This window comes from Asterias rubens, chromosome 21, assembly GCF_902459465.1.
Source record: "Asterias rubens chromosome 21, eAstRub1.3, whole genome shotgun sequence".
NCBI classification, from domain to species: domain Eukaryota; kingdom Metazoa; phylum Echinodermata; class Asteroidea; order Forcipulatida; family Asteriidae; genus Asterias; species Asterias rubens.
In genome coordinates, this window is record NC_047082.1 from 9601848 (window position 1) to 9618494 (window position 16647).

Below are 16647 nucleotides of genomic sequence, written 5' to 3' on the forward strand. Positions count from 1 at the left end.
TCTGAAGATATCAAGATAAAAATCACACTGAAAAGAGCCTTTTAGCCTTGGAGAAAGACTCTGCCAGGGTTGAAACATCAGGCCAACTATTGTATACCATCAGGTCCTTTTGGTTGGTTTGCAACAGCTAATTCTGTATTCTCAATATAAAAACAGAAAGGATAATTTTGGGTCTCGTTAACATTATTTCTGGCAACAGTTTAGAGCTTGTACAAAAACCTATGATCACCAAATAAGATCTCCAGACAGTCTTGAAAGAAAGGAGATCTTAAAAAAAATTATCATTCTTGCTTTAAGACAAAGTACGAATGTACAGGTGTAAGGGGGTTTTTGGGGGTTGCGGGTTGAAGTCTCACTTTAATAAATTGTCTTTGTTCAACACAAAAGCTTAACAACTTTAAAATATATTTTTCCTTTAAAGACACTGGACACTGTTGGTAATTGTCAAAGACCAGTCTCCTCACTTGGTGTATCTCAACATTAACTGCTCACAAAAAGTAAGGAAACTTTTTTCAATCCAGTATATTTGTTATTATTTAAAACTCTCTTTGTACATGGTATATATCAATGCAAAACTGAACTGTTCCTTTTTAAAATGATACCATATTTGCAATGATTACATGTTGCTGAACTTGGCTACACGAATAACAATGAGGCAAAGTCACAAATCAAATGTGCCAAAATTACCGTTGTCTGTGAATGGTCAATAGGTAATGCTCAATAATCGAATCGATCAAGCTTTTCAGAACCATTAATGGTTTACACAATGATTTGCATCAGTGAGCTCATCGGACACAATTAACCCTCATCTAACGAAAAACACCTTGTTTGATTGGTATTTGCAAAACGATATTCTACAGCCGAATGCAGTCCCATACTTGCAGACTCTTGGACCAAATGCCATCTTTCAAGATGACAACGCTCGCCCCAATCGAGCCCGACTGGTGACTGACTACCTGAAAAATGTTGGGGTGCACCGGATGGATTGGCCTGCTAACAGTCCAGACCTGAATCCCATGGAACATTTGTGGGACCAGTTTGGCGTTCCATTATTTATTAAGGAACCTGGTTAGGTCAGCCACAGTTGATGTGTTGGTGGTTCTGGCGCGATCCCTCATCATCAGCGCATCACAAGACCTGTGCGCAGCATGAGAAGAAGGTGCCAGGATGTCATCAACGCCTTCGGATCATCCACTTGTTACTGAACTTTTTGTACCAATAAAGTGTATTAAGATCAGTAAGTTGTCTTGCTCTATACCAAACTTCTTGTCTCAATAAAGTGGATTAAGATCAGTATGTTGTCTTGCTTGTTTGAATTACAGTGTCATTTGATTGTTCACACAGTAACACAAAATTGCTAATTTTGGCACATTTGATTTGTGACTTTGTCTCGTTCTCATTAACGTGGTCAAGTCCAGCAACATGTAATCATTGCAACTGTGGTATCATCTTAAAGAGGAACAGTTCAGCTTTGCATTGATATATACCATATACAAAGAGAGTAATAAATAATAACAAATATACTGGATTGAAAAAGGTTTCCTTACTTTTTGTGAGCAGTTTATATGCATAAAATAACAAACCTGTGAAAATTTGAGCTCAATTGGTTGTCAAAGTTGCGAGATAGTAATGATAGAAAACACCAGATGCTTGATTTCAAAACCTCAAAATCTAATTCTGAAAATTACTTCTTTCTCAAAAACTACGTTACTTCAGAAGGAGCCATTACTCACAATGTTTTATGCTATCAACAGCTCCCCATTACTCGTTACCAAATAAGGTTTTATGCTAATAATTATTTTGAGTAATTACCAATAGTGTCCACTGCCTTTAATGCACAAAATGTAGTAATTCAAGCAGTAAATCTACATATAATCAAGCAGTCCTTCTCATTCGTGAGATATGGCTGTATTATTCGCGGGATGACGACAGCTGAGGGCTCTGGAAATAATATAGTCGTCACATCCGTAGCTTGGAGACACTTAAAATTACAGAGACGGAGACAACATGTATTCATCACTCAAGAAATGTTTCCAGGCAATTAAAAAAAAAAAAAAACTCCTCGGGGTAAAATCTGTTTCCTTTCTTCCAACAGATTTATCGGTTGAGAAGATTTATTGTTTGGACATATCAAAAGAAATTGGGAAAAAAAGCTGCTGGCAAAGCTTTTGAGGAACAGAAATTGCTCATAAAATAAGTTCCGGGGTAACTAATACTGATTCAAGTCAATTCAACTCACATTTATTTTTCATCTTTTACTAACTCACATCTTGGGTTGAATCCACTTCCTTCCCCAAAATATTGTTTTTTGTATGAACATTTTGAAAAGAAAATGTTGCGTTTTGGGGGTTTTTTTTATACAAAATTGCTCATAATGAGCACGCAGAGCTCACTTTTATTGTTGATGAAAGCTCCAATTGGATAGTGTACATTTATTATTAGGTGAACAACAGTACGTTGTTTTTTGCCTACAAAACAATAGACATAAAACGGCAGTTGTGCCTCTACATGTCGGTAATATATTGCTTTCCAATGGGGACATAATCAAATTTCTATAAACAAAAATGTTTAGTTTGTAGAGGGAAAAGTGAAAAACATAGCTGTGTCCAAGCAAGACATTAGATGAGACAATGTGGCCATGAAAATTTTTTTGATTCAATTCTAGGCACCATACAGAGAGATTCTAGGCATCATACATGTCATTTGATAATGGACTATGCAAATAAACTAAGACCAGAACGCACTAATAATGTTCAAAAACTTACAAGTGAGACTCATTAGTATTAAAAGGCAAGCTTTAGAAAACATTTGAGGCGTCATGCGTTTTTTGTTTTTTTGAAATACGTTCTTTATAGACAATGTAAGAGCAAAAATGTGTGTATTAGGAAAGAGTGATATCATAATGTGGCCGTGTGCAGGCAGATCATGAGATACGACAAAGTACATGTAATCGTAATCAGTATCCTGATGAAGACTAGAGCAAGCTAGTCGCAACGTTGAGACCAACCCAAGAACTGACTCCGCGGTAGTACAGTTAATTACAATCCTACGTATAAGCTGAAGTAGTAGTCCAAGCCTACTTGTATACCATCCGCCCAGGTAATAGTTAATAAGCAGGACAGTTCTTTTCAGAACTGAGAAGTCTCCCGAACACCCTAACAATCTACTCCCTGGTAGTAGAACTAAGCAAGACAGTTTTCTAAGAACAAATTCTACCTGGTAAGTAGATACATGTACACACATGGTGTTACCGCAAACCAAATACATATTAAATACATGTAAACAAAAAAAATTGTTGCAACAACTACTTCATCAGATGCAATGCCACTGTTATTGTCAGCAGCATTCCACAGAACTATTTTCAGCAGCCAAAAAGACAAATTCAAAGCATCAATCAACCGCAGAGACAGCAAGGGTCCGTCGCACCGACCTCCTGTGTCCACGTCCTACAGCCTAACGCCACATGTGGTCGATTTCGCTAGGCCAGCCAAGTTGTTGGGCCCAGGATGATCGTGGGCGGCCTTTAGGTCTCTTCCAGCGAGGAGCTGCTGCTAGGCCTCCCCTGGAGTTGATGGCGATGCCTAGAGCTTTCTTTAGCTGGGATGTTGTCAGCTAATCGAGCGACATGACCGAAGAAGGCAGTTTAAGGCGGCGTTTAATTAGTTGGTTGATGGGGGGCAGACATGTTTTTTGGGTGACCTCATTGTTGTTGACGAAGTGGAACCACTGGATGCCGAGTATTGATCGTATTGACTCTAGTCGATTGAGGTCAGATTTGAGAAGGGTCCATGTTTCTGCGCCACACAACAAGACAGGGATGACGCAAGTCCTGTCTATGGCCAGTTTAGTAGTAAGTTTTAAACTCTACAGCTTCCAGATTCTGCGCAAGCTGTTCATGGCAGATGAGGCATGTCCAAGTCGTCTGAGGACATCGGGTTCGCAACGTCCGGAGCTGGAGATTTTACTTCCGAGGTATACAAAGTCCTCCACAACGTTGAAAGACTGCCCGTTTACCACGTGAAGTGAGAGGGAGTGACATTGCCACTGTGGTTGAGAATTTGGATTATTGTTTTCTGCCAGGAGATATTGAGGCCCAGATTTATAGCCTCGCTCTGAAACGACTAGTCTTGGTTCAGGACTCTCCTGGATTTGTAACAAGAAAGCGCGCTATCACCCCCAACGCGCTATCAACCACGAACCGCTATCACAGGAGAGTCTTGGAACATTCGTTAAATCTCCCCCCAAAATCGGGGGGAAACATAATGCGCGTGCGTAGGTTTCCCGCAGAGCCCGCCCCTTTTTGGGGTGGAGATTTAACGAATGTGCCAAGACTCTCCTGTGATAGCGGTTCTCGGGTGATAGCGGTTCGTGGTTGATAGCGCGTTGGGGGTGATAGCGCGCCCTGTTTTGACAAATCCAGGAGAGTCTTGAACCAAGACTATGAAACGACTGGAGTGCAATGCTCAGATCCTCGGCATTATTGCTGACCAGGGCAACAAGGTCAAAATCAAAGCATGTTAAATAGAATATCAAACTCATGAAGGTGAACTTGACCTTAAAGTTCCTATTTGACAATTTCTGCATATTAAAGGGTTTGCGTACTTTTTCCTAACACAAAACATAATGTCCACAGATTTACATTAAACTTTCAGTTTGAAGATTATGATAGTAGAAAGCTTCCCTTGAAATTTTACTTACTGAGGTGCTGTAGATTTTGAGAAATGAGTAAAACAAATAAATGTTGTCTGTTTTAGCATGTACAAACGTATTAACCAGTTATGCTATGGTTATGGTATAATATCATAACTGGTTAATGCGATTTCACATGCTAAAATAATTTCTGAGACAACAATTATTTTGTGACTTGTTTTACTCATTTCTCAAAAACTACAGAACCTCAGTTAGTAATATTTTAAGGGAAGCTTTCCACTATCATCATCTTCAAACCCTGTAAGTTTAATGTAAATCTGTGGACATTTTGAAAAAGTACCCAAATCTTTTAAGAACCATTTACACCCCTTTCAGTCCTGCGAAAAATATTGAGTAAAACCAAATCTACATACCCCATCCTTGGTGGCCGCTGCAAACTTGGTCGCACTTACTGCAAATGTTGACCAACCCTACAAAGATTAAAAGAAACTAGAAATATAGTGTTTGTAGAATTACTATTTGATTCAATTCAATGGGAGACTTTGGAACGCTAGGTGGCAGCAGACTTACCAGGTAAATTTCCATTGTTTACGTAGTTCTGAGCATGCGCACATTACCGAGAACAATAGATTTTACCTGGTAAGTCTGCTGTCACCAAGTGTCCCCAAAGTCTCCCATTCAATAGAACATTTATTTCACATTGCCAATGACATCCTCAGCAGAATCAATAACATGTTTACAGAAAGTATTATAAATAATTTTACTCGAAGGGTACACTTGACTGAGCGGTTAAGATCACCGATCACTCTGGTGTTTCTGATCAGCAGAGTGTGGGTTCGAATCCCAAGCCGTGACAATTGTGTCCTTAGGCAAGACACTTTAACCATTGCTTTGTCCTTCGGATGGGACGTAAAGCCATTGGTCCCATGTGTTCAGAGATCTTTAACTTTGGTTTTCGACAGGAAGCAAGGTCAAATCATGTCTCAAAAAGTATAAAGAATTTTCTTTTATCGACCATCTACAGAAAGAGCTCAAGAATGAAATCATAACAGCTGCTGTTCTCAAGATATGCATTTGTAAAGTAATTTTTTTTTTACAGAATTGGGGAAAGTACCAAGTAGGTCTCAGGCCTGTATGCTTCGTTTTAGAAAGGGCAAGGGCACCAAGGCATTTTCTCTTTGGCAAAGGGCACCCTATGAGGAAATTGTAAATTTCTACTGGAGCATTTCAAGGGCACCAAGGCAATGGCAAGGGGCAACGGAGGCAATCGCCTCCGTTGCCTCCGTGAAGTATCAGGCCTGAGGTCTACACGGTGCTAACACACATCAGTGTAGGGGTAAAACAAAAATTACTATTAAGTACAAGAACTTTTTTTTTCAACCAACAATCAGAGAAAGTGCAAAGATTGAACAGCTGTGGTTCTCAAGATATGCATTTGTAAAATAAAGTGACTTTAAATAAACAGTACATTTTTAAACTTGTCACAAGAGGGAGCTGTTGAAGATAATGACAGTTAGCTTAACAACATGAAATGATTCACTTATTGACTTACAGAGCTCAATGATGACATAGCGTTATCCCAAGACTCATTTTGTGGTTCTTGTTTCATTGGCGTGTTTCCAAATCCTGCATATCTTCCTCCCTGACTCGGTGGCAAGTTTCTATAAAAGAAGAAGATGTATCAATAGTTTGTCGTCACTTTTGTTTTCAAGTACCACTTTAGCACCCTCCAAAATCCTACCTGCTGTCAGGTTCTGAAGTGTCCATCAAAACCTACCAAGTTATGAAGTGTCTTTCAAAACCTACCTACTGTCGGGTTCTAAAGTATAATGATGTTGTCTCCTGCACTCAAAACCGTCACTTGAAATTTCGTGGTCGAGTGGTCACGGCAACAATTTCGTCCAGCAATTTTGCATATGAAGTCTTTTAGACTCTTCACATGTTTTGTGCAAACTGAATGTTTATATTGAGCAGCAAAATTACGATTATTTTTTATTGTAGCAACAGAGACATTTTGTGTTGTATTTTGCTTTGCTAGACAAGCGAAATCATCGACTGGGTCTAGTGACGGGACGAAAGTGCAGCTGACAAACATCACCTTGGACCAATCGACACACTGATATGGAAATATTACGCCGCTGCACGTTTATCCACTGAAATCATTGTATCCAATGAAATCATTTGGTCTATACGACCAACACCATGTCTTTATCTTCCAGTACGCACTAATCCACCAATCAGATGCTCGAATTGGAGGATGGTATAAAAAGCTATAACCTACTCCCAGGTTTTATATTGCACTCTGCGTATTGTGAGTGTCAATGCGTCACGCTCCGTGTACGAACAGTGCAAAAATTACATTCTAAACTCGGCAGAAGCGCTTTATTTTTCCGTATTCCACTTGTGTGAACACCTTTACAATTTTACAGATAAAGACAGAGGACAAGACTATTATTTAGTCCTCTGAAATTGCTATAGAACTAAGATGTTGGTGTGAGAGTTTGAGGAGATATAGGTTTACTCACTCTGGTCTGGATGCATTCTCCGCTTGTAGTTTGTCAAAATAGGAAGATTTTTTGTTGTCTACTTCCTCCCTACAGAAACAGTGAAGAGAAAAATGTTTAAAATGTCAGATATGGTTTTCTTCCCTGCCATTCAACTCTGTGAATTTCAGTTCCATATGGATTGTTTTTTTTAGTTCCGACCTGATTGCGTTGGTTTTCTGAGTTAAAACGTTCACAAAGTTTTAGTGTTAAAAAACCCCGTGAGAATAAAGTTTATTCAAGTGGTCCATTTCTACCGGTTCCACTTACTTTGATACTCCATACATGAGCTCGAAATCATCCTTGCCTGCTGACTGATAGCCTCCTCTAGACTCTATCTTTGCCCCTCCAGAGTTATACGATGAGAAACTAGGAGAACTGCTGGAGGTATGCAGAGAGCCTGCGCTACTACTGCTCAGCGATGATGGCGTCGTCTTGAGCCTGGCTGCTACGTATGGGACATGATTTCTGGCCGATGACGTCTCTGCCGACCATGACTGGCCTTTTGCCTCCGTCGTGATCTGTTACGAAACCAAGATTTTTTTGTTTAAAGGACTATTTGTAACTTGATTATTTTTCTTCTTATGGATCTGCTTTGAGTCCCAGTCTTCAAAAGTAAGACTTGAGCCTCAGAATCAACTCATCAAAAATGTGAATCGAGTAGAAGACCGAGTCTTCAAAATATGACTCAATATAAGTCTGAGTCTTAAAAAAAGTGACTCGAGCCTCAGAAATCAACTTATCAAATATGTGACTCGAGTAGAAGTCCGAGTCTTCCAAAATAAGACTCGAGCCTCAGAATTAATCAACTCATCAAAAATGTGACTCAAGTATAAGTCCGAGTCTATAAAAATGTGACTTGAGCCTCAGAATAAGCTCGTTTAAATTGTGACTCACATTAAAGTCTGAGTCTTAAAAAATGCAAATCAAAAGGCCTTTCTCAAACTTTGGCTTGGGATCCCGCTCCATGCCCCGTCTTATGTTCAAACCACCGAGTGCAAAATACACGCTGCTCCAAAAATGTACAGGCCTGAAGGCCGAGTTGCGTCTGCCCTGCGTACGCAGCGTGCGGAGCCCAAGCCAGTGACGGAGCCCAAGCCAGGGTTTGAGAAAGGCCCCGGTCAGTACAACATCATGACTGAAAAGTTTCTGTATGGCGCCACCATTTTTTTATTCGATATGAAATAATATAGTATCTAATTTACCTCAATGAGATATCCCTTTTTTTTTAAACGAGTGAAAAAGTGGAGGCGCCATATGGAAAGTTATCCAAAAGTGGTTAGACTGCAGGACTTGCAATCACAAGGTTGTGGGTTCGAATCCCCTAGCTAACCACTGATTTTACAATGACTAGAATAAATTGTCTTCTAGTTAATGAATCACAATTTTTTTGATTTGTGCAATTCATAATCATAGACGCTAAACCAATGTTTGTGAGAGAGAGATTGGCTGTTGCCAGCTTGGTGTTTATATCCCTTGTGGGAGTTTGCCGAGTTCCCTTGATGGGAAGATCATTCAAACAAACAAACAAACATGTACTTCACCTTATCCCTGTAGAGAGCGGCTGCCTTGCTGTTGTATTTCTCCTGGAGATTCCAGCTTGGGTCGTAGTCAGGCTGTGATTTCATGAATTGCCGAGCTCTGTTGTTGCCCCCCGCCTTCATCTTCTCAAGTTCAAGGTCCTTCCATTTATCCATGGTGACTGACCTCACAAAGCTAGAAAGTATGACAACAAAAGACTGTAATTCTGATATGAAGCTTAAAACCCTAACTACCCCAGGCCTGTCATAAGTCCAACGGATGGTTTTGTTGGACTTTGAGTGGTTTATTATTGTGAAGGTCTGTTCTGCTGTTGGACTATGGGTGGTTGAGTACCCATGGACTGGGGCACCGGTGTTGGACTTTGGCTGAGTGTGGAAAATGATACTGTGTTGTGCACCACTGTGTGGAATAAAGCCAATGTTATGTATTTTGTGCAATGCTTTGTTCACTGAGTATGCATTGACCTCTTTTATTGTGTTTATTGAATGGTATTTATAATATGAAAAGAATTGTATTATATTTACTATTGAAAGTACAGGAAGTTATTATGATATGATATTACACAGAAACAACAACACATTACCCTAGTGTACCCACTCAGCCAAAATCCAACACTGAGGACCTGTTGGAGTATGATGGGTTGTGTACTGTTCCAATAAGTGCACTGTTGGAGTATGGTGGGTTTGGTACTATCCCAATCAGGGAACCGTTTGAATTTGATGGGTTGAGGAAGCTTCTAGTGAGAATCACTAGGGGGTTAGGGTTTTAAAGCCATTGGACCCTTTCGGTGAACAGTATTGTCCAAGGCCCACACTTCATGTAATGTATCACAACTTCTATATCAAATAACAAACCTGTGAAAATTTAGGCTCAATCGGTCATCGGAGTCGGGAGAAAATAACGGGAAAACCCACCCTTGTATCCGCGCGTTTCGCCGTGTCATGACATGTGTTTAAAATAAATCCGTAATTCTCATTAACGAGAATTGATATTGGTTTTACTGTTTTCTCAAAAAGTAAAGCATTTCATGGAATAATTTCAAGACAAGTATTTCACCACTACCTTCTGTAAGTTATTTGTAAATCTGTGAACTTTTTTTTTTTTGCTGTACCGAAAGGGTTCAATGGCTTTAAAGACAGTGAACACTATTGGTAATTGTCAAAGACTAGTCTTCACAGTTGGTGTATCTCAACATATGCATAAAATAACAAACCTGTGAAAATTTGACCTCAATCGGTCGTCGAAGTTGCGAGATAATAATGAAAGAAAAAACAGCCTTGTCTCACGAAGGTGTGTGCTTTCTGATGCTTGATTTTGAGACCTCAAATTCTAAACTTGAGGTCTCGAAATCAAATTCATGGAAAATAATTTCTTTCTCGAAAACTACGTCACTTCAGAGGGAGCTGTTTCTCACAATGCTTTATACTATCAACCTCTCCCATTCTCGTAATCAAGAAAGGTTTTATGATGATAATTATTTTGAGTAATTACCAATAGTGTCCACTGCCTTTAAGAGGAAACAGGGCTGGTTTGCAGCCTGTGTGGCTGTGCCTGGATCACAAGATAACGTGTATCGCGGTCAAACAATGGTTTTTCAGGCCCATTGTTTTAAAAAAGCAGATTGTATAATTGCATTTTTTCTTGGTGAGAATTAATTAATTTTGAGTAATGATAAAAAAATTCACACAAAGTTGATATAGATTCAAGAGAAACTAGTGATCTTATTTCATTGGCCTTTTATGGATCATGGCGATAAGAAAATTGCAACTAAAACAAGCCTTGAACTGCCTCTAGCTACCAGGCAATGTTGGTGGTCTAGTTGGTAAGACATCTGCTCTAGAATTGCAAAGCTAGTGTTAAAATGACACTCGAGTAATATGACTGTGATTTTGTTCATAGAACTCGGCAAAGTACTGAGCATAGGAAGGCCTACTGGGTAAATCCCACAATTGATTCTATATCCCAGGTGCAAATTTAACATTAGAAAACTCGGTACAATTATAGAATACAGGGCCACTCTAGGGTTAGGGTTAGGGTTAGGGTTAGGGTTAGGGTTAGGGTTAGGGTCAGGGTTAGGGTTAGGGTCAGGGTTAGGGTTAGTTAGGGTTAGGGTTGGGTTTAGGCCATTAGGGTTAGGGTTAGGGTTAGGGCTGTGGCCGAGTGTGGCCCTGTATTCTATTTACTCCTAAAACTCAACCTACTCAGAGAACTATGATGTTCGTTCCGCTATCATTCAGGGGAACGAACCTCATACATGAAGTTCTAACTTTTCGAGGAGTAAACTCAACCAACCTTAGATGAACACCAAGACCTCGGTGTTTTCCTGAGCACTCCAAGCAGATCCAGATGCCATAGGATACGCTCACCCACTGAGGGTTGTGTCCGTTGCATTCAAAACAATTCTGTACAGAAAAAAAGGCATAATAAATCATCCCTGTGCATTTTAAGCCTCTACTACAGATTCCTGAATCTGTCTGACATGTTTGCCAAAGTGAAAGATTTAAAAAGACTTGGACCAGTAGTCTTTTTAAATCTTTCACTTATGATTAAAGTCGTTTGATGGTTTCTCGCTGTGAGATAGTTGTGACTCCCACCCCCAACCCCCCCCCCCCCCCCCAACCCCACTAGTCTAGGATGTATGCCTAATTCTTCACAGGGCAGGGTTAGGCAATTCCATGCAAATCCAACCACTTGTGTCACTTCGTATCCAAGTCAAGTCATTTTTGCATTCTAATTCTTGGGTACGATTGGTAGTATCGTCAAGTGTCTTGTTGTTATGTTACTCATCATGGCAGGAATCAATCATTTTTATAGATACATAGATTACGAAGTACCACATTATTGGAAACACCCTAACACTTATAACAGTAAAAAAATAAAATAAAAATATTAATTCAAAAATATATATATATATATTTTTTTTTTAACAATAGATTATTTTGTGGTCTTAATTAAATGAATGAAACAGGCCCCATGGTGAACATACATTTTTTAACAATTCTTTTAAAATAGAGAATGATTTCACAAACCAAGGTTTAAAAAACTTACATTATTGCCCTCCTTTGGTCGTAGCTCCTTCATCACTCGTCGTGTGCGGGGACTTGCCATTTTGAGTTTTTATTTTTATTTTTTTATTTTTTACGATAAATATTTATCAAACTTTACACAGCACAGTTTCACTGGAAATTTCTCCAAACCAGACTGTTCCGAAACCAAATGGAGCACACTATGTCCTACTGAAATAATTACAGAACCTTTTCAACAAAATTCTTGAAAAATAGTCCGCAGAAGTCCACGTCAACACACCACCGTCAACTACAATCAGTCGCCATATTTAAAATTGATAAACTACGTGGATGTCACAAGCCGTAAACCGGTTTAAGTCGCTTGTTAACTCGGGTGACAGAAGTACGGTTAACGATTAAAAGCTTGAACTATTGAGGGCGCCATTTATCTCAGAATGGAGACGTGCTGTGTATTTTGCGCACACGGATGCAACTCACTCATAAACTCCCACGAGAACCCATCCATTTCAATGAAAGTTTAAAAACAAAACTTATTTTCAGGCCATTAAACATTTGTTTTGCAAGATTTTTGCTTACTACCCCAGTAACCCCCCCCCCCGAGTGCTTTTTACCCGATGAAGTTTTTACTAAATCTCACTGCTTGCCAGTTTTCATGAGGCGAGGCACTCCTCTAAGCCATTTAGTTATTGGACAAACTTTAAAGCCTTAATTAATCAACTCCCCTCAAAAGTTTAAGCACACTTACCCCCAAGAGGTTCGAATAATTATGTTCTGTTTTTAATCTATTTACATAATCTATTATTGCATGACCCCAAACGAATTACTCAAAACAGAGTGGCGTCGGCCGGGGTCAAATGTTCATACAGAAATATTCCCGTGTGGGGCCTCAGAAATGGGGAAGGATGGCAGGAGATCACCCCTTCCCCAACCCGGAGATTCCGTCGCCTCACCCCCCCCCCCCCCCCCGCCCCATGGCGAAGTGTATAAATATTCTTCTGATAGCGCCCTCTTTTGAATCACCCTCCTTCGATTCAGCCTATGTTTCCCATAATGTGGGACAGAATCCTCGGCCCAGAACTCTTGGACACCGAAGCTGCTTTATGAAATCAAACTCCATTATTAGGTTAGCAGGCTTGATGAATGTTTTTTGTTTTATTTAACAACTTCCTGTCTTCTACATTTCATACATATATTACTTGTTAAAATAGCTCTTTGAATTACAATTAGTTATTTTGTGAATTGTATATAAAAGTGTGTGTGGGTTCTTGAACACTATTATCAGTACATGTAGGTTAACGTTAGTTTTTTAAAGCGACTTGCTCTTGAGCTTCACGCACGCTTTCAAAGTAACTTTTTCTTTTAATAATATTGAATAATTCAATTATTATGAAACCACCACTTTCATTTTCAAATTTTGTACAATTAAAAGTATTTAAAAAGTGCAGCCATAATCAAACCATGAGGAAAAATATTCGCCAATCGTCATATCAAGCCGTGAATATCCGCACCTGAGATGGGGGAACATTGGATTGCTTTGTACGTCTGTTGCCACTCTGTTGCCACGGTTATTCAACGTGTTTTTTTTCATGTTGGGTGCGTTCGTTTCCTTCCCTGGGTCGATCCCGATGTGTGGCGGGGATTTTTTTTTCAGGACGAACGTGGGTAATTATCTGCACACATTCGTCCTGGGGAAAAAAAACCGCCACACACCGGCGTTTTTCAAAAAACAGCGGCTACTGCATGAATGAACACGTTAAAAGAGGCTTCCCTCGGGCAACAGCTAGCACCAGCTAAAGCCGTCATGTTTAATAGGAGACTTTGGAACGCTAGGTGGCAGCAGACTTACCAGGTAAAATGTCCATTGTTTTTTCAGTTCCGAGATGATTCGTTGATGCACATTATGATTATTTCATTACTGAGAAACGGGATTTACCTAGTAAGTCTGTTGCCACTTAGCGTCCAAAACAGTCCTAAATTTCAAGCTTTGTTATTCTGCAATTAATAGCTAAGGTTTTATAATGAGTTTGTATCAAGAAGACTTTTTGCAGTATCACAGCCCGAGGTTTTGCCAACCGCGTTGGAAAAAACTATACACGAGTGCAAAACAAAAACCGCTAGCTACTTTTATTTTGTAACAATGTTTAACACAAAATTAATATTCAAACAGAGTGGTGTATTTGAAAACTAAGCAACTTATCGTGGTTATTTAATGTTGAAAGTTGCAGACTAATGTTGAATTTTATTAAAACACGATTGATTGTTTATACTTTTTTTGGCCGTCCAGCAGGGCATTTTGTTTATCAACTACGGAAAAGTCTATTCTAGAAAACAAGACGTAAGATTGCTACAGGACTGGGGGAGTTCTCACCGGTAAAATAAGATTATGCGCTTATGATTATTATGCTTATGACGTCATCCTTACTCCATGTTAAAAGCATAATGCGATTGTGAAGACCGGTGAAACATAATAATTAATTTATTGTCATGAATGCGCGGTGCAGAAGATGTGCAAAATAGCTTGAACATTGGGCCGTATTCATAAAACACAGCAATTGCTTTTTATAGGCTTTTGGTTACATCTTTATACATACATCTGTATAAAAATGTAAGCAAAAGCCATAGAAAAAGCAATTGCTATTTTTTTATGAATACGGCCCATTGTTACAACACTGTTGACGAAGGGCATGGGCACGTAATGTGGAACACGGGCAGTGTAGGGCAGCCTGATGACGTCACACTTCGAGGCTTGTGAATTACGCTCGAGGTCTGCCACGCCCAGGATCACCTTTGACCTCACATCATTTCATTGGCATTTCATTGGCATGGTACTGGAGATTCGCAGTTAAATCTGACGTACACGTAATACACATAAACTAGTATATGGACAGGGGACCAGTCTATGTCCAGGGCACAAAGAGCAAACTCAATAATGAGGGCGCCCTACTCAACTGAAGTCACGTCTGTGCATCACTTTGCCAAACCCAAAACGAGAAAAGTTTGGTTGTAGCATTTACTATACATACAATAATATTGACTTACTATTGAAGACTTAATGATACTGTTAGCAAATTAGTTTAAAAGGCTCAAAAATTACCAACATAATAATGGCCAATATAAAACGAGTTGGCAAAGCCCTATACAAATTTACAACCTGCAACTTCTCATGCATATTATTGTTTTAAAAAGAAAGAGAATTTTTAGGTACCCTGTTATTCAAAAGTGTCTACAAAAGTTTTTAAAATAACACAGGCGACAATACCCATTGTGTATGGAGGAAACTATAAACGCCCTCTGGCAGCACAAGAAAACAGCTACTAATAAATACAATGCCACACGGGCGTAGTTATGTTGAGAAATACTTGTAGCTTGAATACTATCGGCACTCTAGCATAACAAATTATCGCCTTAAAGACACTGGACATTATTGGTAAATGTCATAGACCAGTCTTCTCACTTGCATGTGTATCTCAACATAATGCATAAAATAATAAACCTGTGCAAATTTGAGCTTGATTGCGAGATAACTATGAAAGAAAAAAACACCCTTGTCACTCAGATGCTTAAATTCGAAACCTCAAATTCTAAACTTGAGGTCTCGAAATCAAATTCGTAGAAAATTACTTCTTTCTCAAAAACTACGTCACTTCAGAGGGAGCCGTTCCTCACAATGTTTTATACTATCAACAGCTCTCCATTGCTCGTTACCAAGTAAGATTTTAAGGTAATAATTATTTCGAGTAATTACCAATAGTGTCCACTGCCTTTAAGTCAACATCGCTCAGTTAATTAAACCAGCTAAAACTGCTTTAAAGGCGCACTCATCGGTTGCCGTAGTTATCATTATTGTCCCAAGATTGGTTCTCCAAGATTTGAATGATGCATCGAAAAGGACTGGGCTCGCCTCTGTTCCTTTCTTCAGGAACCTTCCTCCCAAGGTAAGACACCTAGGCCTAAGTGGGACTCTCCAGCTGCAGAAGAAACGTCATCTCTTCCGTTTAAGCAATGATGTCCCTCTCCCCCTTCAAAATGAAATTATCCAATGCCAAGTGTTGAAGACAAAAAAAATACAATTCCCACTAAAAAAGAAACATAATTCTATTTTTATCATGTTTTGGATGTATCATCAGTCCCACGTGTGTAAGCCTATATATGTTGCAATTCATCCTGTTCGGAATCTTACGACTGGCGGTGTGGACAACTCGTCCTGTGTTAATAAATTCCTTCAACGGGGGCGTCGAGCTGTGGCTGATAATAAAACATCCCTGTATAACAACTCCATCCGGCGACTGTTTATCGTCCAAATATTGGCAGTTCTCTCTCTCTAATCACACAGCAAACTCTCACCTCCATCTATGTCATTGTCATAAATATAAAAGTACTATAAAATTCATCGGATACATCGTTCTGACTTCTAAAAAAAATTTGAGCGGCACGGGAAAAAAAATCAAAAAGGGACATCATTTCCGTTCATCAAGTCCGCGTCGACTTTTCCCCATACACCGACGACGAAAGACTCAATTTGACACTCGTTCTTTCCTCGAAGAATCCTGAAGTAGCCATCCTCGCCCCAGACCTTGCTCCATGAGTTGGCAGCAAGCTGTTAAGGAACAGAAAAGACATTGAGGCGAGTTTATGATACAAGAGCAGATCAGGGTAAAAATAGAGTGCTTAATTTCGTTATAGCACTGCTATTGTGCTCAACTGCAAGTTCACATCCATAATGATTAAAAGTGTTCTAAAATACGTACAAAAATAGGGAAAATGATTCTTTTTATTAGAACAATACTTCTTTTTGTATGTCAGTGACTAACTGAAGACCACTCTTTATAAACAAAGTTTATTTATCAGGAGCCCCGAAAATGCAAAACCCTTTTTTTTTTTGGGGG

General features: G+C 39.4%; 2 protein-coding genes across 6 annotated transcripts in view; both read right to left on the minus strand.

The window, feature by feature from the left end:
- LOC117304328 (ADP-ribosylation factor GTPase-activating protein 1-like) overlaps positions 1–12054 on the minus strand; it is a 33521-nt gene extending 21467 nt beyond the window's left edge. For both annotated transcript variants that reach the window (XM_033788711.1, XM_033788710.1), the window contains exons 1-7: positions 11784–12054; positions 11028–11137; positions 8738–8909; positions 7464–7714; positions 7176–7244; positions 6203–6311; positions 5064–5120 (exon numbers count right to left, since the gene is read on the minus strand). In XM_033788711.1, the coding sequence (XP_033644602.1) occupies positions 5064–5120; positions 6203–6311; positions 7176–7244; positions 7464–7714; positions 8738–8909; positions 11028–11137; positions 11784–11843 (828 nt within the window). In that variant the 5' untranslated portion in view covers positions 11844–12054. The remainder of the gene's footprint in view (positions 1–5063; positions 5121–6202; positions 6312–7175; positions 7245–7463; positions 7715–8737; positions 8910–11027; positions 11138–11783) is intronic.
- Positions 12055–15459: 3405 nt separating this feature from the next.
- LOC117304518 (uncharacterized peptidase C1-like protein F26E4.3) overlaps positions 15460–16647 on the minus strand; it is a 34389-nt gene continuing 33201 nt past the window's right edge. For all 4 annotated transcript variants that reach the window (XM_033789025.1, XM_033789027.1, XM_033789026.1 and 1 more), the window contains exon 11: positions 15460–16358. In XM_033789025.1, coding sequence (XP_033644916.1) covers positions 16206–16358 — 153 coding nt within the window. In that variant the 3' untranslated portion in view covers positions 15460–16205. The remainder of the gene's footprint in view (positions 16359–16647) is intronic.